Consider the following 22,806-nt stretch of genomic DNA (forward strand, 5'->3'; position numbering starts at 1 on the left):
ATTTTCGCGAATTTTTGGGTGAATATCACACCCAATGCTATTTTCTGCAGCATAAAATACCATTACGGTTTTTTGGTTAATTTTACGGATTTTTAGGAAGATACACATTTCATTGCTATTTCACGAATTTTGTTCCCACATTTTAAGAAGATACTCGTACATGTAAATAAGGGTTTCGTTGCTGGTTTCTCCCATATTATAAGAAGATGCAGCTAAATATGGGTTTCATGACTAAGTTTACAGATTTTTTTAAGAATTCTCATGTGAAATATGGGTTTAACACCTATTTTATCCATTTTCAGGAACCTTCCGTAAAATTTAAATGTTTAAAATCCATCAGAACTAACCTATGACGTTATTTAATGTTTTTAGGCAATTTGTTTAAAATTTTATCGATTCCACCTCCCCCCCCCCCCTTAAAACTCTCTGCAAGTACCTACGTTTGCAGGAAGTCTCACAGAGATTTACGTGTATAACAACCAACATCATTGTACATACTCTGGAAACACAACAGTATATTAGACTGATCACGGTTTTCAGTAATTCCTTAAATACCTTTTTATTTTCTTCTATTACTTCTCAAATAGCCACTTTTTTCAGGGACACAGAGCACAGCAAGAAATACGCAGCAAGTCTATGTTTCGCTTAAAACGAACTTAGCCCCCCCCTCCTCCCTTTCCCCTCTCCACCCCTTCCCCCCCCCCCCCCCCCCCCCCCCCCCGCTCACCCCACGCCACTCACACTTTTAGTGTGTGACGTACCTATCAGCTGACTCAACGCCGCTATACGATTATACTGGACTTGTAAAGACAACAACGGCTGGAACACTTTTACAGAGAAACGTAACTACTTCGCTAATATGCTCCAGACTTGGGCCACAACCAGGAGATCTATGACCTGTACTTTAAAAAGAACCAGTTCTCAGTCGCACCGTGGTATTCTCCATGTCTTCGCTGCACGCTCCAGAGCGTCCCTGAGTACGAGAAGCTGCCTCGGCTGAGGGCTGCCACGTGTGAAACAACAAGCAGCGCCATCCCTCCTGCCCACATGCAGCGGGCGTAAAAGGCAGGGACGCAGTGTGCGGCCCGCTGCGACAAATCGCTCGCAGTAGCCCTCTCCTCCGTCTCCGTGCGCGAGGCGGCACGCCTTCGTCCAGCTCTATGCAAGCCTTCTACATGTATCACAATAAAAAATTTCCTCTGACCATTTTCCTACCCGTAACACAACGCATTTCAGCACACCGCGTGCGCGAATTTGTGCCCCACCTTGTGGTGCTTTTCGTATCATCCTAGAATAACAACAGCATATAACTCGCACTGAAATAATTTGAAAGACGTTGTTTCATACATAGCTTTGAGTATAATCACTGACAATCTTCACATACAGCGCAAAAATGTCGTCTAGAAACAAACATCTTCGCTTTACTGACGATTCTTGCTGTTTGTGACAGTTGCGTTCACCCTCAAGCTTGCATTAGACCCGGTAGTTGGGACTGTCCCTCCCTGGCCAAGCATCGAAGAAAGTTGTTTTTTAAACAATATGATTTACCTACAACTAGTAACGGCGTAGAATGTCTCTATTACATTACTCGCCCACTTATATACTATTGCGAAATCTTTACACATTATTTAATCACTTGACCCCATGCTTTTTTCGTAGGTACAGTTCCCCTTCAGCATGGCATCTGCTTTTCCTACTACTTGCTATTTGTTGTCATTACACTTTAAATCGTTGTGGATGCTTGCTTTCAGATATTTTTACGATCATCCATGACGTAACAGAACAACAGCCGGTCTCTTAACCTGCTCCGTCATCTGCATCTTATTTAAAGGGTGTACAAACGTGCAGCTTGTTTAACTACGCGAGCACAGTCAGTAAGATAGTTGCAAAGAGAGAAGAAGGAATGGGCCCCATTAGCAACTGATTCTGAAAAATCACATTTTATTCAAAAAAAAGAAGATGTATTAAAGAAGATTTTATTTTTTATTCGATACGTTTTTAGGATTCCGTTTCTCAATCGGTAAAAACTGAACCCTCATAATATCAATATGTTGTCTGTTTGTCTATCTGGCTGGCTGCCCGACAGTTTAAAACCATTTTTTTCAGAAAGGGGCAGACGTATCCTTTCGAAATCTGTATCGTACACTAAGACGTACGTGTCCTTGGCGGTGTAAAAAGCTGAAGCTTTTAAGTCAATGAAGTCAAAAGATGCGACCATGTATGTCACATATTTTGACACTCGCAAGCTCACTCATCAAAAGCTACAGGGCACTTCCCGTTGGCCTATAGTAATGAAATTTGAGAAGAAACAAAGTTTCTCAGAACAACCAAAGCCAAAAATCTGAAAACAGCAAATCTGCAATTTATCACAAGAAAAAAAATTTCTCCTTTCTTATCTGACTATCTGCTCATCAGTCTACTTCTTCTCGGGAACAGACAGATGTATCAACTTGAAACTTATGTCTAGAGTCTATAGTCCCACAGCGGTGTAATAAATGTAAGCTTCTGAGTTAATGAAAACAAACGATGCGGCTAATTTTTGATACTCGCTAAATCACTCATCAAACCTATGGGGTACTTCCCGTTGTTCTAGAATCGTGAAATTTGCGAAGGAGCAAAGTTTCACAGAACAAGTGAAGGAAAAATACGAAAATTGTTGATTTGTAATTATATCACACGAAAAACACATTTCTTTTTGTCATTTGTTATCTGATGTAAACTTGAAATTAAAACAATCGATAATTGTGCAGTCAGGTTAGCTGTGTCGCAATGGTAAAAGTCAACATCAGACGAAGAATGACTTTATTGCTCGTATGACGTGTTTCGGAATTTATCCATCATCAGATTTCCAGGAACGGTTGCTGCACGTAGATATGGCGACCAGGAAGTGAATGGAGAACTACTGATTATTATAATAATGGTTGCCTGTCTCCTCCATGACTTTGCGCCACATTTATATTATTGAAATTAAAACAGTCTCTAAAATCTTGGAATCCCTGGGATCGATATATTGCCAGTATCAAAATCGATAACAGGCAAAACTGGTCGAGATTCTGGTTTCTAGAATCGATTAACTGTCTGTACACATAATTGAGTTTGCACGGAACCCTCAGTGCGCGAGTCCTACTGGCGACTGACCAGTTTCTTTCAACCATCACAGTGCAGTTTAATAGGAGGTGGGCCGACATTAATTTTTAATATACAAGGATGATACCGGTTTTTCCAACATCCCCACCTTTAACAGTTCCTCCAATGAAACTTCAGCCATAGGTATATAGACGTACAACGCAGCAGTACTATCGTCTTTCTTTCCTATTCCATCCTACTTATTTATTGAGAAGACCAAAGACGTAACTTCAGCTGTTAAATGTCCCTTGGTAAAAGCCTTCGTATTAGCCTAAATTTTGTCAGCCCAATGGGAGGAAGTAATATGCATGTTCAAGGGTCGGTAAAGAGGTCACCACTCAGCACCCCTCGCTTTTGTCACCGAGGTAGAAAATGGCATGCAAGGGATGGGGATAACACTAGACGATTCCAATAAACGAATTCCGCTCAAGAATAAACTCCAAGAGCACCGTGGTTTCCAGGGAAAGCCAAAACATAAAACTGGAAAAATATAAACGAAGCAAGGAAGGAAACGAATGTGAGATTAATAGGCTAAAGCTAAAGTCGAGACACAACGAAAAGGAAACGTGCAGTTGAGACAGCACGGCCCGGATATGCGAAAAGAAGGAGAAGAAGAAGAGGAATGACCGTGGGACCCAATATGGAACTATGTGAAACACCAAGAGCACCTTGGTTTCCAGGGAAAGCCAAAACATAAAACTGGAAAAATATAAACGAAGCAAGGAAGGAAACGAATGTGAGATTAATAGGCTAAAGCTAAAGTCGAGACACAACGAAAAGGAAATGTGCAGTTGAGACAGCATGGCCCGGATATGCGAAAAGAAGGAGAAGAAGAAGAGGAATGACAGTGGGACCCAATATGGAACCATGTGAAACACCAAGAAAAAATGATTTCATATCAGTACTAATAGAATTATCTAACATGCCGACGACCTTGACAATTTTATGAAACGGTTCTCACCGGATCGCTGAAGTTAAACAACCTCGGGCCCAGTTATTATTTGGATGGGTGACCGCCAGGGAACTCTAGGTCGCATTGGCTCAAGGACACTCAAGTTGCCGAAGTGGCTTCCAATTAAAAGACTTACACCAGGCCGTTGCATCGTAATGTATTACTATTATTACTATTATTGCTGTGTATGCAGTCATATGGTACACAGAAAAACCTAAAGAGTGTGGCACTTCAGCCGTGGCGCCACACTGAGTTTGAAAGGTCTCTGTTGGATTCCTTTCATGTTTGATTTCGTAAATCTGTTGTCATTTATGGAGTAAATTCCTCTCCTAAATTTACTGTGGCGTTTCTGACTATCTGGGAGGAGACTGAGTAGTGGAACGTGTTACTTTTACACATAAACAAGAACGATCTGTCACACTACTACACTTTAAAGCACAGTTTATATGTAATTCATGTCACACAGTCTCATACGGAACCTACATCCGCTTTCTGTTATATACTGTGTATGATAAGATACTGTCATCCCCCTTCCCTTCTGTGTGAGAGGATGAATGAGCAAATGTATTTGTAGTTGCATGCTTGAGGGTAGCAGACAAGGCTGTCTGCTAGAGAACAGTAGGACCAACGTCGGAACAGGTAGCTACGCTTTCTTAAAGCAGAGAGGTTTCTATCCTTAGTATGGTTCTGTCCGTCCGTTGTCATGTTGGTATAGGAAGCTGCCCCTCTGGCCACTTCCGTTTGTCTTTGTGAGGCAGTCTCAGGAAGCACGCTCGGCAGTAGGCAGTTGCAGGGTGGCCGTGGCGAGCGTCTGAAGTGGTAAGATCTCCGGCTAAGCGCGTGTCTGCTAAGTCCATAGGACAATGGATTTGTTAAGTTCAGCCTAACTGAAAATTTAATCATCTTTATCTCGGGTTTAGCTCTAAAATATCTAAGGTTATCTTAAATTGCAGCGTAGTGTAATTCTCGTGTGAAGTTCAGATTATTTTGGGGTAGTTGCTTTGTCATTACTTTGCGAGTAAAGTGGAACCACGTGTTGATCAGTAACTCTAACTAAGTTCATCAATCTTAAATGTGAATGCTTGTGTGATTATAACGTCTCGTCTTGACAATATTTTACAATATAACAACTTTTCTTTATGCTTTTCTTTATGTTCAACCCACGTGGAGTGTACTTTGCGAGACCAGTACCACGTGCTTATATAACTGTTTGACCTATCAGGTTAATAGTAAGACGTTAGTAACCAGTTCAAGGTTTTGCTTTTGTCAATTGCTTTTCGATCTAATGTATTTTAATTATCAAAATTATTGTGGAGTTGTACGCTTTGTATAAACCAAGTTGACCACGTGGAGCATGTGGTGTAATCATCAAAGTAGCCTTCAGTTATTCTTTTTGGGAAGATTTCACAAAGAGTTAATATGAATTTAGTATACCAGTGTGTGGTAATTACATGACGGACAGGATTGTGTTACAAACGTAATTTCTTTGGGTAAAAACTGAATCTGTTGGTTGTGGTTAATTTCTTCTTGCTTATGTTTCAATTTCTTTGGGTGTTGTTTTGTGAATGCAGGGTTGTATGCAGTCTCCCAAATCTTGGCTCCATATTTGATGTGTTCCGTAAGATTTTCACCATCCTAAATAAGGCACCAGCTTGTTACGAATAGAATTTAATATGCTGAAATTTCGATGATCAATCTTAAAATAAATTTCCAAATATAAACTGATTTCTTTCTTTTTATTTAAATTCTCTTTTTATATATATATATATATTACCGGTTTTGTATGACTGTTAAAAGATTATCATTAATGTTAGTCTGCTTGGTAAACCTAGACTAAATATCTGATGAAACAGTTGCCCAGTAATCCACGGTTAACGTCCCCAGACAGATCACGGCTTTTAACCCACTTTCATTGTCAATTAGCACCGATATCAGCATACCAAATTAAAGTAACAACATTACACATGGCGACCCTGTTCTGTGATTCCGCTAGACTCTGGAATCTCTGAAACGTTAGATTGCGAGCGTGTTATAATCTTAATTTTTTTCCTACAGCGCTCAAACAACTTCTGTGTTGTTTCCGAGCAGACTTTCAAAAGATTCACGGCGTTGTTGATCGGCGTTGCGTTGTTTGTCTTGTTTTGTTTTTTATATTTGTGTGTTTTATATGTCTGTGTGTTTTTTATTCTCGCTTGTAAATTCCACTGTTTCGATCAAAGATAAAAATTTGTTTTGCGTGTGAAAAAGTGTGTACTAGGTTGGGTATCTTTCGTGTGACTGTCGTAATTTTTGGGGGACACATTTATTGTGATTAGTGTGTTGCGTACTGAGTATAAATTGCACTAATGCAAACACGTAACCAAGCTAAAAGTAAGCGGTCCAACAACTTAAGCAACATGGACCAAGGGGATAATTTGATTTCCAATATTAACGCGTCGGGCGGTTCCGAAAATGCAATGGGGAATACTTCAGACGAAATGCAAAACAGCACGAACGGGCTCACAGCAGAGCCAGAAATTAATTTGCCTCCAACTAACCAAATTGATTTAGCAGAACTCATGAAAGCCTTATTGCAACAAAATAAAGAAAACACAGAGAAATCGATCCGCGAGCTAGGGGAACAAATGACGCAGAAATCAGAAAAATCGTTCGAACAGATGACGCAGAAATCTGAAAAATCGATCCGAGAGCTAGGCGAACAAATAGACGAAAAACTAATCCAGCAGACAAATAAAGTCGACAAGTCGATGCAGAGAGTGTCCGATGATATCTCACAAAGAATAAACAATCTGGCAAGTGAGATAAAAAGTGATATTATGAAAGAATTAGGCCGTACATTTGAACAAATCGATGATCGTCTGCAAGCCTTAGAACAGAGCAAGCGGAGGGGCGATGCCGAAGCTAAAGAAAGCGAAGAACGGCTACTTAGGAATTTCCAAGAGCTGAGGGAAGAATGCCAAAGGGAGCACCAGCAGGTACTCTCGAGGGTCCAAGAGGCAGAAACGCATTGTCCCACGTCCGTTAGCAACACAATAGCGGACAACAGTTTAGCGATCCACGCGTTGGAACAGCAAGTAGAACAATTGAAGCAGACTGGGGCGGAGGACAAGAGACAAATTGATGATAAGATTGCGGCATTAGCGGACATTGTAGGCACGATGAAGCTGACGGAAAGCGAGAACAATACTACACCGGTAGCGGCCGCAGAGACCGAAGAAGTGCGTTCGCTTCTGAGATTTCAGAAGGGACAGTTCCAAGTGAACAGGCAAAACAGAGCTGTAACAGGCGAATTACAAGAACGCGTGGCGCATCTGGAAAACCGCATGGCGTGTGATTCCGAACTCGTCAATAGCATTAAAAATAGCCGTACGAACAGTGCAGAGAGGGACTCCGGCCACGAGGGAGATTTTGACGACAGGGAAGAATGTAATTTGAGGGGCAGACATGAGAATAATAGAAACATTCAAGGGCCTCGCCAGGAGGAAATGCGGGGATTTGATTTCAAACATTTCCTTACGGTGAGAAAGTTTGAGATATTCCGTAATTCGCAAAAAGGAATACATCCACGAGCATGGCTCGAGCAATTTGAGTTCTGTCTTCCTCCCGACTGGGCAAGTTCACATAAGATAGAATATATGTGTGGCTATTTGGAAGGCGAACCGGCGATTCGCATGAGGTCGGCAGCGCGTCACTGCAACTCCACTCGGGAGTTTCGACAAGCCTTTCTGTCCGCCTATTGGTCGGAAGCGGCACAAGATAGGGTCAAACATGGCATAATTATGCTTCCAAATTTGAACCAGTCTGGTTTCGGCAGCCCTGCACGCCTATTCGACCACATGCTGCAGGCAAATCAATTCCTATACGACCCATACGGGCCTGCGGAACTAATTAGGATATGCATCACCAAATTGCCGATGCACTTGCGGCACGTCATTCTTGCGGGACGATGCAAAGAGGACGTGGAAACGTTTAAGACGCTTCTCCAAGAGTTGGAATACAATACAGGAGAATGCCCGCCTAATCAGGCACAAAGTTATTACGGGGCACAGCAGCGCGACCGCAGTCGTGGCCGTATTACTAATCAACGGCGTGACTGGTCGTCGCGACGCGAACGGAACAATAATCGGGACCGGCCGTATAGAAACTGGGGTGACAGTCGCGAACACAGGTGGAACAACAGAAATGATCGAGGACGTAGACAGAATCGTGAACGCTACAGGTACGGCAACCAGAATCGATATCACGGTGAACACGGTGGGAATAGGACTGTAGGCGGAGCACCTCATGATGTGGAAATTCGGCCGGCCAACCCTAGACATAATCCAGTAAATGGAAATGAACGAAACCGGCAATGACAAATGATCAGCCCAGAAGGTGCCAATCGGAACAAATGAGCGACATGGCAAATGAGTACATAGGGTTTATAGTGAAGAGAAACAATTGATTAGTTTACATTTATGATAAATGCATTTTGAATAATATGTTGATAAAAATTTATGATAAACATGTTTCTATGTGATGGATTGAAGTGGTGTTTTAATTTTTTTTCTCCTTTTGCAATTAGGATTTAGTTTGATTCAAACGTGAAGATAAAAGGTTTCTTTGTGAACGAGTAAAATGCTGTTTATGTTTTTTGTGTGTAAATTGAAAAGAGTCGCTCCTGAGGAAAGCAAGATCGTTGCTGAATTAGTGCATAAACTCAGGGGAATATCCGATCTGTGGGTATTATGGGTCTGGCAAACCCAGGTCCCCAGCTGTTAGTAGCCTTGTTTCCGATTTTCTGCTTTCAGTGCTACTATCTATCTATTACTATTCTATATCTGTCAGTATAAATGAGGATCTCTTACTATAGTATGCGTGCTGTATGAATATTTTAAGACAGGAGAACTCTGAGAAAGGAATGAGTAAATCTGGAATCTTGAAAACAGGACGCGATAATACGATTGTTTAACCATTGGCTTCCCAATATGCGATGATATGTTAATATTGATGATATATGTCTTTTTTGTTCTTTATAGCTGAGTACGTAAAGTGCTGTCTGTGGATTTCGTAAGTATATTGATTCCCTTCAAGGTGAAAGAAGAATTGTGGTTTGTGTAATTTACGTGGCCCTGAAATATTATTGTGGTAGTCAAATACGAGCAGTTTTTCAGCTAATGGAGAATGGAACAGAAATATGGATCCTTTTTGTAGTCTTGATTGATGTTGAGCCAAAGCCGGAAAAATTATTCTGCGTTACTACTTGTCCTAGAAAAGCGACGTTTATGTATTTTTGCTGATGCTGTGAGCATTACAGCTTACCGTTTTCGCTGGTGCGGGATGCACTGCAGCCTATATGATTTGTACTGAGGAAATTTCCCTCTTGAAGGTAGAGGATGATTAAATAATTTTGATTATGGGAACGAAGGAAAGCTTGGGTTAAGGTAATAAGGATGAAGCAAAACATTTGTCATTTAAACTGCAGGAGGATTCGGATCTTTTGTGTCTGTTGTAAGTTCAATATGTTAAGATGATACTGTTTTACAGAATAGAGGTGACCACAATTTTGCCATTCATGAGAAATGAATCCAGAATAACCACCACAGGCGAAATGACTGATTTGGAAGCGAGAGGTAACTTAAAGAAGGAACGAAATCGCAGCAAAATGGGTAAGAAAATGTAGTATAACCTGTATAATTAAAATATTTGTACCCTTCTCAGAGCCATCTGTGTGATTAATTCTTGTGATAACGTAATTTTAGATGAAATTTTCTTACTGTTTTATGTGTGAATATATGAGTATGATAAATATATAATTGCGAGTCTCTTTTTTCAGGTGTGCGAACTGGTATAAATGTTTTGGTGTGTAAATAACCATTGTTCTTTTTACTGTGTATGTTTAAGGAAAGTTTCTCCATATTTATCATGTGACAAGACGAATGCCGCGAGCGTCAAGAAGAGGACGAATTAGAACAATGTTGTAGTGGTATATACACGGTGTTGAAATAGCATTGAAGTAGCTTATTGGGTTAACTAGTAGTGGATAGAAGTAGAATATTGAGTAATGCATGTTTATGGGTAGTTAGTTTGTAGAATAGACAACAGATGTGCATGTATGTGTGTGTAAATAACATGTAAACCCTATGCTGTCCTGACCTATACTTGCACAAGGCATAATCCTATTCATTTTAGTGAATTAATAAGTAGCATTGGATTTATTAAAACGTAAGTGAACCACATTAGTGATGTGGATTTAAATATTATATTGTCAGTTCATTTAATTCTTATTTTTTTTACATTGTAAAGTCATTTCATTTTTATTCTTTTACATTGTCAAGTCATTTAAATTTTATTTTATATTGTCGATTCATTTAATTTTTTTTATTAAAAAAAAATTAAGTCTCACTTTTGTTCTTAAAAATGGTGAAAGACAATACGAAGTGGTATTATGTATGACATTTTGTAATCACATAAGGATGATGAAAAATTTTCTGTGAATGCAGTTGAGAACGTGAAAGCGAACCGGCTAAACTCTTACGAGACAGCGGGAGCAGCCGGACTAGTTGTAAACTGGCGGGTTTCCCAGCAGGACACGCTGTCAGCCAGGCCACTTCGGGAGCGCGGCCGACAACAAAAGAAGGTACGCGGCAAACACTTTCCCTTGTACCTGGAGCTAATGGGCGGCCGCCCCGGGCGACCCTTCCTCGAGGCGATGACCTGAGATGGGCGAGCGGTCCACCGCGCGGAAATCCATCTGCTGGCAACGCACCGCACGCACGCGACCGTGACGAGACGGCCGCGGAGAAACAACACAAGGGGCGTGGAGCCTTTTGACACATACTGTCCAGAGAAACTTGCAGACGTCAACGACGCCTATCGACATTTCCTGACGGATGCCTACTGTCAAGCGACAGTAAATCATGGTTCGATGTTCTCTGGTCGCTAAGGGTGGCACAAAAGAAGAGCCATTAAGTGTCATCCTTGCCCAGGAATATCAAACCGGCGAGTCAATTGAGGATAACTCAAGAATGTAACAACACAAAGGGCGTGGAGCCTTTTGACACATACTGTCCAGAGAAACTGGCAGACTTCAACGACGCCTATCAACATTTCCTGATGGATGCCTACTGTCAAGCGACAGTAAATCATGGTTCGATGTTCTCTGGTCGCTAAGGGTGGCACAAAAGAAGAGCCACTAAGTGCCATCCTTGCCCAGGGAAATCAACCTGGCTTGTCAATCGAGGATACCGCACGAATTTGACAACACAAACATGGAACCAAATCGAAATGTACGTGACACAGACCACCAAGAGAAACTTCATGAGAGGGCAGAGACGGCGGGATTGCACGCAACAGATGGACAAAAAATCCCTACTGACAGCTGCGGCGACGCACCCCCTTCCCCTCCCCTTATATTGTGCCTCGGAACAGTGGAACTAGTGAGTGTATCAGTGAACACTGATTATACGGTTCTTAGTTCAATGCATATACGTGTGTTTCTGTCACAGAAACTTTGACTCGTGTGTTTTGCAGGGATTCGATTTATTGGTGTTTACTAGACTGACTCTTGTATTTTGCAGGTGTTCTATTTATTAATTTTTTTTAGACTTTGACTCTCGTATTTTGCAGGTGTTCTATTTATTAATTTTTTTTAGACTTTGACTCTCGTATTTTGCAGGTGTTCTATTTATTGTTTAGTTTAGACTTTGACTCTTGTATTTTGCAGGTGTTTTATTTATTGGTGTTTTTTATTAGATATTGACTATTGTACTGTTTTATTGATCAATGTTTGTTCTTGTGTGATGTATTAGATTTGTGTTATTTTGTTTCGTAAATTCATTGCTGTGGCATTGCTTCGTTTATCAGTCAGATAGCTTTTTATTCTCATTGAACTGTGATCGATTAGCCTTTGCATGGGGCATATTTACTGTGAGGAACCCCTTAAGGGTAATAATCACATAATTATTGTAGTTTCAATATAATGACACAGTGCTCATTGTTTGCTAGCTAATTGAAATATAGTAGAGTGATTAAATGAGTGCCACATAGTTATTTTAATTCTACAAATTATTGGTTTTATACGATATAGAATTTTTTTGCGATAACCACTTTGTAAAACATGTTTTTTCTCTTATCATTTTGTTGCTTTTGCAGATTGTGCATTGTTATGTTCTGCTTTTTAATACCGATGTTATTTGATGTTCTTTTTTTTTAATTGCTGTGGCACCTTTGCTATTTTCATAAATTTTGCTTGTTAATAAACAGTCATAAATTTTCCTGTGATCAGTTGGCTCTTGCAATGAGCAAATACTGGTGAACTCCATAAGGGTAACAACCAGAAATTGTTTTCATATTAATGACACAGGAACCATTGTTTTTACTTGCTGACCGAATTAGGTCTACACTACCTTTTAAATAGGTGTCACAGATTGTGTTTTTTTTTTTTCTGTTTGAAATTGGTAGATTCTAAAGATTTGTTGAAATTATTGTGTTTTAGCAAGTAGCTGGTGACCTTTTGCCTTTTTTTTTACATTTTTGGTTTAAGTAGGGTGTGAGAAGCCTGCTTGGGAATGTCCTAGCATGGCCAGAAAATTCCCTGCACAGTCTTTTCCCGGAGCGTTGGGGTTATGAAAGGTCTCTGTTGGATTCCTTTCATGTTTGATTTCGTAAATCTGTTGTCATTTATGGAGTAAATTCCTCTCCTAAATTTACTGTGGCGTTTCTGACTATCTGGGAGGAGACTGAGTAGTGGAACGTGTTACTTTTACACATAAACAAGAACGATCTGTCACACTACTACACTTTAAAGCACAGTTTATATGTAATTCATGTCACACAGTCTCATACGGAACCTACATCCGCTTTCTGTTATATACTGTGTATGATAAGATACTGTCATCCCCCTTCCCTTCTGTGTGAGAGGATGAATGAGCAAATGTATTTGTAGTTGCATGCTTGAGGGTAGCAGACAAGGCTGTCTGCTAGAGAACAGTAGGACCAACGTCGGAACAGGTAGCTACGCTTTCTTAAAGCAGAGAGGTTTCTATCCTTAGTATGGTTCTGTCCGTCCGTTGTCATGTTGGTATAGGAAGCTGCCCCTCTGGCCACTTCCGTTTGTCTTTGTGAGGCAGTCTCAGGAAGCACGCTCGGCAGTAGGCAGTTGCAGGGTGGCCGTGGCGAGCGTCTGAAGTGGTAAGATCTCCGGCTAAGCGCGTGTCTGCTAAGTCCATAGGACAATGGATTTGTTAAGTTCAGCCTAACTGAAAATTTAATCATCTTTATCTCGGGTTTAGCTCTAAAATATCTAAGGTTATCTTAAATTGCAGCGTAGTGTAATTCTCGTGTGAAGTTCAGATTATTTTGGGGTAGTTGCTTTGTCATTACTTTGCGAGTAAAGTGGAACCACGTGTTGATCAGTAACTCTAACTAAGTTCATCAATCTTAAATGTGAATGCTTGTGTGATTATAACGTCTCGTCTTGACAATATTTTACAATATAACAACTTTTCTTTATGCTTTTCTTTATGTTCAACCCACGTGGAGTGTACTTTGCGAGACCAGTACCACGTGCTTATATAACTGTTTGACCTATCAGGTTAATAGTAAGACGTTAGTAACCAGTTCAAGGTTTTGCTTTTGTCAATTGCTTTTCGATCTAATGTATTTTAATTATCAAAATTATTGTGGAGTTGTACGCTTTGTATAAACCAAGTTGACCACGTGGAGCATGTGGTGTAATCATCAAAGTAGCCTTCAGTTATTCTTTTTGGGAAGATTTCACAAAGAGTTAATATGAATTTAGTATACCAGTGTGTGGTAATTACATGACGGACAGGATTGTGTTACAAACGTAATTTCTTTGGGTAAAAACTGAATCTGTTGGTTGTGGTTAATTTCTTCTTGCTTATGTTTCAATTTCTTTGGGTGTTGTTTTGTGAATGCAGGGTTGTATGCAGTCTCCCAAATCTTGGCTCCATATTTGATGTGTTCCGTAAGATTTTCACCATCCTAAATAAGGCACCAGCTTGTTACGAATAGAATTTAATATGCTGAAATTTCGATGATCAATCTTAAAATAAATTTCCAAATATAAACTGATTTCTTTCTTTTTATTTAAATTCTCTTTTTATATATATATATATATTACCGGTTTTGTATGACTGTTAAAAGATTATCATTAATGTTAGTCTGCTTGGTAAACCTAGACTAAATATCTGATGAAACAGTTGCCCAGTAATCCACGGTTAACGTCCCCAGACAGATCACGGCTTTTAACCCACTTTCATTGTCAATTAGCACCGATATCAGCATACCAAATTAAAGTAACAACATTACAAGTTGCTGCCTAGAAGGTGCTCATAGTCTGGAATCAGTATGTGTTTCTGCCACGAGGCCTTTCGCCAGAGGGGGCACTGACACTGGGAACTATCTTTTGTTTTCGCCCACGACGATCACAGATACAAAATTATTCCACCGGTCGTGGATAAACAGAGACGCACCGCACAGACTCAGCAACTGCGGTTTATCAACTCGCCAAGCAACAGTTTCATTCTACATTTCCAGCTGACGATTATCATCCGTTGGCACCATTATAGCCAGCCACTATAAACGAGAGATCATCCGGCAGCTAAACGCTACGTGTCAAGCAAAAGTAAGTAGTCAGATCTATACTCAAAACTGTCAAATTACAACACTGCTTACTGAATATCTATAGACTAGATACTTCACTTTTAATGTGGTAGGTTACCTTAGCGGCAGGACTTGAACTCCAGTGCTATGCACTTTCAATGCTTAAAGCTGAGTAATCGGTACAGTTATTTTAATAAATGTTTACTACATGTCTCATATTGTGTTGCTGTGAACGCACACACTAAGGTGACAGAAATCGCGGGATACCTCCAGACATCGAGTCGGACCTGCTTTTGCCTGGTGTAGTGCAGCAACTGGACTCAGTAAGTCGTTGGTAGTCCCCTGTAAAAATATTGAGCCATGCTGCCTCCATAGTCGCCCATAAGTACGAAACTGTTGCCGGTGAGGATTTTGTGCACGAATTGACCTCTCGATTATGTCCCATAAATGTTTGATGGGATTCACGTCGGGCGATCTGAGTCGCCAAATCATTCGTTCGGATTGCCCAGAAATTTCTTCAAACCAGTCGGCACCGACCTTGGTTCGTTGATGTTGTGACTTGGCAAGACAGCCAAGCCACTAGGAGGTGAAGCCGAAAGGCACGCGTTTAAGCTCACGCAGGCTGGCGTGAGGTCTGGAACAGTTAAAGGATTTGAGTCTAGCAAATAAAGTACGTAGCTGTTGGAATACTCAACTTTAATCCATAATTGGTGAACATCGGTCTGACGGTACATGCATCACAAGATAAATAGCAAATGATAATGGCGCCTTGCTAGGTCGTAGCAAATGACGTAGCTGAAGGCTATGCTATCGTCTCGGCAAATGAGAGCGTAATTTGTCAGTGAACCATCGCTAGAAAAGTCGGCTGTACAACTGGGGCGAGTGCTAGGAAGTCTCTCTAGACCTGCCGTGTGGCGGCGCTCGGTCTGCAATCACTAATAGTGGCGACACGCGGGTCCGACGTATACTACCGGACCGCGGCCGATTTAAAGGCTACCACCTAGCAAGTGTGGTGTCTGGTGGTGACACCACAGTTGACATGGCGCTTTGTCATCCATAAAAATGCCATCGTTGTTTAGGGACATGACGTCCATGAGTGGCTGCAAATGTTCTCCAAGAGCCGAACATAACCATTTCCAGCCGCGCGGAGTAGCCCCGAGATTAGAGGAGCCATGTCACAGATTGAGCAGTCCCTTCTACCGGAGGTGCGAGTCTTCCCTCGGGCATAACTGTCTGTGTTGTCCTTAGCGTAATTTAGTTTAAATAGTGTGTAAGTTGAGGAACCGATGACCTCAGCAGTCTGATCCCTTAGGTATTCACAAACATTTGAACATTTGAACCATTTCCAGTCAATGATCGGTTCACTTGGGCCTGACGACCCAGTCCACTTATGTAAATACAGCCCATTTTGCTATGGTGCTAACAGCTGGTTGCACAGTGCCTTGTTGACAATTTGGATGCATGGCTTCATATGGTCTGCACCTCACTCGAACTCTACCATCAACGCTTACCAAATGAAATTGGGACTCATCTGAAGAGGCCACGGCCTTCCAGTCGTCTATGGTCAGGAGATGTGGTGTTGTTAGCAAAGGCACTCGCGTCGCTCTGCTACTGCCATAGCCTCGTCTGCTGTTATAGCCCATTAAAGCCAAATTTCGCGCCAATGTTGTAGTAGTAGTAGTAGTAGTAGCTTTATTCATTCGTAGGTCTCTTGTTACAAGGATATAGGACATGTCAAAGAATTTACAACTTTAGATCAATTTAAAATAAGCTAATTCGCATACACATATATTTACAGACTTCTAGTTAGAGACAGTCATTAGATTTACTCCTGGTATACAATACTTTTTTTTACAAATAACTTGTTAAATAATTTGATGCCACACTGTTCACTCATATCTCACTATCAGTCACACACATTGTTCCATAACACTTCACTCACTACACACACACACACACACACACACACACACACACACACACACACACTGGTGACCTCTGGGCCATTTTCTGTACCGCTGTCTTAAAGGATACATTCTTCATAAGTCCCACATTGGTTTCCGCAGTTATTTCACGCAGTGCTGCATGTCTATTAGCACTGACAACACGGTCATTAAGTGAAGGCCATCGGCCACTGTGTTTTCCAAGGTGGGAGGTAATGCCTGCAATTTGGTATTCTCGGCACATTCTTGAGACTTTGGACCTCGGCGTATTGAATTCCCTAACAATTTCCGAAACGGAATGTCCCATGCGTCTAGCTCCAGTTACCATTCCGCGTTAAAAGTCTGCTAATATCCGTCGTGCGACCATAATCACGTCGGAAACCTTCTCACTTGAATTACACTACTGGCCATTAAAATTGCTACACCAAGAAGAAATGCAGATGATAAACGGGTATTCATTGGACAAATATATTATACTAGAACTGACATGTAATTACATTTTCACACAATTTGGGTGCATAGATCCCGAGAAATCAGTACCCAGAACAACCACCTCTGGCCGTAATAACGGCCTTGATACTCCTGGCCATTGAGTCGAACAGAGCTTGGATGGCGTGTACAGGTGCAGCTGCCCAGGCAGCTCCAACACGATACCACACTTAATCTAGAGTAGTGACTGGCGTATTACGACGAGCCATTTGCTCAGCCACCATTGACCAAACGTTTTCAATTGATGAGAGATCTGGAGAATGTGCTGGCAGGGCAGCAGTCGAATATTTTCTATATCCAGAAAGGCCCGTACAGGACGTGCAACATGCGGTCGTGCATTATCCTGCTGAAATGTAGGGTTTCGCAAGGATCGAATGAAGGGTAGAGCCACTGGTCGTAACACATCTGAAATGTAACGTCCACTGCTCAAAGTGCCGTCAATGCGAACAAGAGGTGACCGAGACGTGTAACCAATGGCACCCCATACCATCACGCCAGGTGATACGCCAATATGGCGATGACGCATACACGCTTCCAATGTGCGTTTACTGCAATGACCCCAAACACGGATGCGACCATCATGATGCTGTAAACAGAACCTTGATTCTTCCGAAAAAATGACGTTTTGCCATTCGTGCACCCAGGTCCGTCGTCGAGTACACAATCACAGGCGCTCCTGTCTGTGATGCAGCGTCAAGGGTAACCACAGCCATGGTCTCCGAGCTGATAGTCCATGCTGCTGCAAACGTCGTCGAACTGTTCGTGCAGAAGGTTGTTGTCTGGGAAACGTCCCCATTTTTTGACCCAGGGATCGAGACGTGGCTGCACGATCCGTTACAGCCATGCGGATAAGATGCCTGCCATCTCCACTGCTAGTGATACGAGGCCGTTGGGATCCAGCACGGCGTTCCGTATTACCTTCCTGAATCCAACGATTCTATCTATATTCTGCTTACAGTCATTGGATCTCGACCAACCCGGGCAGCAATGTCACGATACGATAAACCGCAATCGCGATAGGCTACAATCCGACCTTTATCAAAGTCGGAAACGTGATGGTACGCATTTCTCCTCCTTACACGAGGCATCACAACAATGTTTCACCACGCAACGCCGGTCAACTGCTGTTTGTGTATGAGAAATCGGTTGGAAACTTTCCTCATGTCAGCACGTTGTAGGTGTCGCCACCGGCTCCAACCTTGTGTGAATGCTGTGTAAAGCTAATCATTTGCATATCACAGCATCTTCTTCCTGTCGGTTAAATTTCGCGTCTGTAGCACGTCATCTTCGTGGTGTAGCAATTTTAATGGCCAGTAGACTACCTGAGTACAAATGGCAGCACCGCCAGTGCACCGTCCTTTTACATCCTGTGTACGCGATGGTACCATCATCTGTATACGTGCATATCCTATGACATACGTCACTTCATTGTACGTTGCGAGGGTACAAGCCATCTGTCCTGTACAGCTTCCCGTCGGGTAGACCGCTCGCCTGGTGCAAGTCTTTCGATTTGACGCCACTTCGGCGACTTGCGCGTCGATGGGGATGAAATGATGATGACTAGGACAACACAACACCCAGTCCCTGAGGGGAGAAAATCTCCAACCCAGCCGGCAATCGAAACCGGGCCCTTAGGATTGACAGTCTGTCGCTCTGACCACTTTTTTTTTTTTTTTTTTAGTTCAATTTTGTTCGTTTTTCTTCGTTGTATATGATCTGGGCGGACGTCGTAAGACACCCTTTTAAGTTCGTTGTTGATCTATTAACTCAGTTTTTGTATTACAGAGGGCGGCTAACCATCTGAAATTGGTGCCGGCCCGGGAACTGAACGTGGATTTTCCGCTTATCGCGAGCGCTCGCCTTACCTTTCTTTTTTTTTTTTTTTTTTTTTTTTTTAAAAAAATCTCATTTTGTTCGCTTTTGTTCGTTGTATCTACTCGGGGCGGACGTCGTAAGACATTCGTTTAACTTCGTGGTTGATCGTTTAACTCAGTTTTTTTTTTTATTACAGAGGGCTGCTAACCCCCTGACCGAACACGCTGAGCTACCGTGCCGGCACCACTCAGCTACCGGGGGCGGACTGTACAGCAATGAACAGCTGTGATAGGGGTTCACTTCCTGCTATCTTGGATGACGGGCGATAGACTTGCATTAGTGAATAAACGTCAGAGTTATTATTATTATCTCAGCTTTCATTTAGTTGAATACGAGGAAAACCGATTATTACTGGCACCATTTAACAAAAGTTTCTCGAATATAATGTTGCGATTTGTGGTGTAACTGTACTCACGTATCTGTTGAGGAAGTCCCTTAGCTGGCCGAGGGCGTCGTTGGCGGCGGCGACGACGGTCTGGCAGACGTCTGTGGCGCTCTTGAGCGGCACGTCGGTGATGGAGGTGGCGTGGGCGGAGGGGACGGCCAAGGGCGGCCAGCGCGCTGCCTCCCACGGCTTCTCCCACTTGGCGGGCCTCGCCATGCGGACCATCACCGAGGGTCGCACGCGCATCCAGTCGTCTGGCCTGGTGCAAAACAAAAAGAAACTCAGTTTGCCTCACACCCATTTGCATGCGTTCAAGAATCTGTGTTGTTGAGCTGAGCTCTAAAAATTCAATATACAGGGTGTGTCAAAAAAATGTATACACTCTTTGAACTACATATTTACTCATATGGTATCTGTTCTTTCGGACATGTCCGAAAGAACGGATACCATCGGTGACCAAGCAGCTCGTTAGAATGAAATTACAATATCCTCGGTGGCTCTGATGGATAGGGCGTCTGCCACGTAAGCAGGAGACCCGGGTTCTAGTCCCGGTCGGGGCATACATTTTCATCTGTCCCCGTTGACGTATGTCAACGCCTGTAAGCAGCTAAGGGTGTTCATTTCATTGTAATTTCATTCTAACGAGCTGCTTGGTCACCGATGGTATCTGTTCTTTCGGACATGTCCGAAAGAACAGATACCATCTTAGTAAATATATAGTTAAGGTTCACCGGCCACTTCACCATCTTCTTCTTCTGTGCGAATGCACAAACAGTGCCCGAACTCTTACGGGAATCGGCAACGCGCCGCGAGTAATGAGTGTTGAGAATGTGGGTTTCGCGGGAGGAGTGCCAGAGATAAATCCCTGCAGTCGCGCTATCCTCCGTGTCCTTGGTGCCTCAGATGGATACGGCGTCTGCCATGTAAGCAGGAGATCCCGGGTTCGAGTCCCGGTCGGGACACACATTTTCATCTGTCGCCGTTGACGTATGTCAACGCCTGTAAGCAGCTAAGGGTGTTCATTTCATTGTAATTTACACTTTGAACTGTCATAGACAATATATTTCCCGTTCTACAAAGTTAAATACATGGAGGTAAAAATAAGAGGAGTTGTTATGACGTCACAAACTTGAAGCCGACCAAAGTGAAGATCCGCCATGTTAGCTACGCTAAAACATTCGCTTCTAGTGATTTGATTCCGTGTAGTCGCGAAGTGTTTTTTTTTATAAAAAATGCCGGCTTGCGTTGCTTACGGTTGTACTAATCGTTCTGATTGTAGTCTAAAGTTTAAACAAATCACATTTCATTCGTAAGGGCTTATTTAAGCGCTATTTTCTTATATATACTTGAAATTCTGATGCACTGTAAAGTTTTACAGTATGGTTTTATTTCTGTGATTTGACGTTAGACTTCCTATCAATCCAACGCGAAGAGCTCTCTGGAGATGGGCAATATACTTGGTTTTCATTGTTTGGTTAATCCCAAGTAACTGAAAAGTCCTGGCAAGAAATATCCTGGAAATGAGGACTAATGTTTTAAAATGCAATTACTTAATACAAAAGTAATGTAACTACATGTAGTTAATTAAATCTTCAGTAAAATGTGTGGAACACCTGTTACAGTGGTTAAATTATAAGTATTTAAAGGGTTACATATTTGTTAAAGTGAAGTTCCCTATCTAAGTCCAGGCTATTTAGATCATTACATTAATCACTGCATTGTCATGTTACCCTGTAAATTGCTGTTATTTGTTTTGGGGGATCCAAGATGGCGGCAGGCCCCGCCTACTGGCTTCAAAACAACTTACAGCGTAAGTCTGTAGCGCCATCTGCCCTTATTCTACCTCCATGGTTAAATATCTGTGAGAAAGTAATGTTATATTTCTTCAACAGGTGGCAGCAGTGGCAAGGAAGTAACTGCAACATGGCGGACGTGCGTTTGAGCTTTGAAGCGCGGAAGCAGATAATTAAGTGGTACTGGAAGTTTGAGAATGTAGCTGCGGTTCAAAGACAGTGGAGAAGTGAATATGATACAGAACCACCTTCAAGTTTAACAATTACACGTCTACGAGACAAATTCAAAATTCATGGAACAGTGTGTGATGTGCATAAAGGTCGATCAGGGCGACCTCGTACAGTTACAAGTGATGATTCCACAACTGCGGTCTTGGAACTGTTTCAGCGTTCGCCTCAAAAATCTTCGAGGCAAGCGGCACGTGAGAGTAATGTAAGTGCTAGTAGTGTGCTACGCATTCTGAAGAAAGGCAAGTTTCGTGTGTACATTCCAAAGCTGGTGCAACAGCTAAGTGAATAGGTTCAAGAGATGGTGAGATGTGAACCAGGATTTATAGGCAGCATAATTTGGTCGGATGAAGTCCAATTCAAACTCAATGGAACTGTCAATAGGCACAATTGTGTGTACTGGGGTGAAGATAATCCTCACATTACAGTTGAAAAGGCTGTGAATCTTCCTGGTGTAAATGTGTGGTGTGGTTTGTCTGCAAGGGGACTCATTGGGCCTTTCCGCTTTGAAGGTACTGCTACTGGAGAAACATACCTAACATTGCTTGCTGACTCCATACTCCCTGCCATTCGTGCATTATACGGTAATGATGAGTTTTATTTCCAACAAGATGGCGCTCCGCCACACTATTATAGGGACGTACGAGCATACCTGGATCACAATGTGCCAGGCCAGTGGATAGGACGCAGGGGACCAATTGAGTTTCCTGCACGCTGTCCAGACCTCACGCCGCTGGATTTCTTCTTATGGGGCACAGTAAAAGATGAGGTGTACAAACGTAAACCATGAAACGTGGACACACTTTGGAATGAGATTCAGACAATGTGCGCAGAAATCTCATTGGACACTTTGGTACGATGTACGGAATCAGTGGTGACTCGTACTCAGAAATGTATTGATGCTGAAGGCCACCAGTTTGAACATTAATCACATTTGCAAAATCCATTTGTTTTTCCAATTGGACTTTAAGCTTTCTGTTTCCAAAAATTTAACGTTGTAGAATGGGAAATAAATTTTCTATGACGCTTCAAAGTGTGTATACATTTTTTGATGCACCATGTATATTCTCTGGATAGATCCTTGCCCTATTGTAAAGACTTCACTATATCTCTGAAACGATGTCCCTGACCTTGACCTCGGGCATGGATGTGTGTGACGTCCTTAGGTTAGTAAGGTTTAAGTAGTTCTAAGTTCTAGGGGACTGATGACCTCAGAAGTTAAGTCCCATAGTGCTCAGAGCCATTTGAACCATTTTTGAACCCTGACCTTGACGAGTTTGACAATGCTTTCCTGTAAGAAACAGATTTTTTTATAAGACATCGAATCCAGTAAGAAATAAATTTGTACTGCTGTGGTGAGGAAAAGCTTTTTTTAACCTTCCACATAAAAATAAACGTGTTTTTTTG

At 42.1% G+C, this 22,806-nt stretch overlaps 1 protein-coding gene across 1 annotated transcript in view; it reads right to left on the reverse strand.

Annotated features, from left to right (window-relative positions):
- LOC124613304 overlaps window positions 1–19,594 on the reverse strand; it is a 46,594-nt gene extending 27,000 nt beyond the window's left edge. Inside the window, exon 1 of the mRNA XM_047141999.1 lies at window positions 19,409–19,594. Coding sequence (XP_046997955.1) covers window positions 19,409–19,594 — 186 coding nt within the window. The remainder of the gene's footprint in view (window positions 1–19,408) is intronic.
- Window positions 19,595–22,806: the final 3,212 nt, after the last annotated feature.

Source organism: Schistocerca americana, chromosome 4, assembly GCF_021461395.2.
Source record: "Schistocerca americana isolate TAMUIC-IGC-003095 chromosome 4, iqSchAmer2.1, whole genome shotgun sequence".
NCBI classification, from domain to species: Eukaryota; Metazoa; Arthropoda; class Insecta; order Orthoptera; family Acrididae; genus Schistocerca; species Schistocerca americana.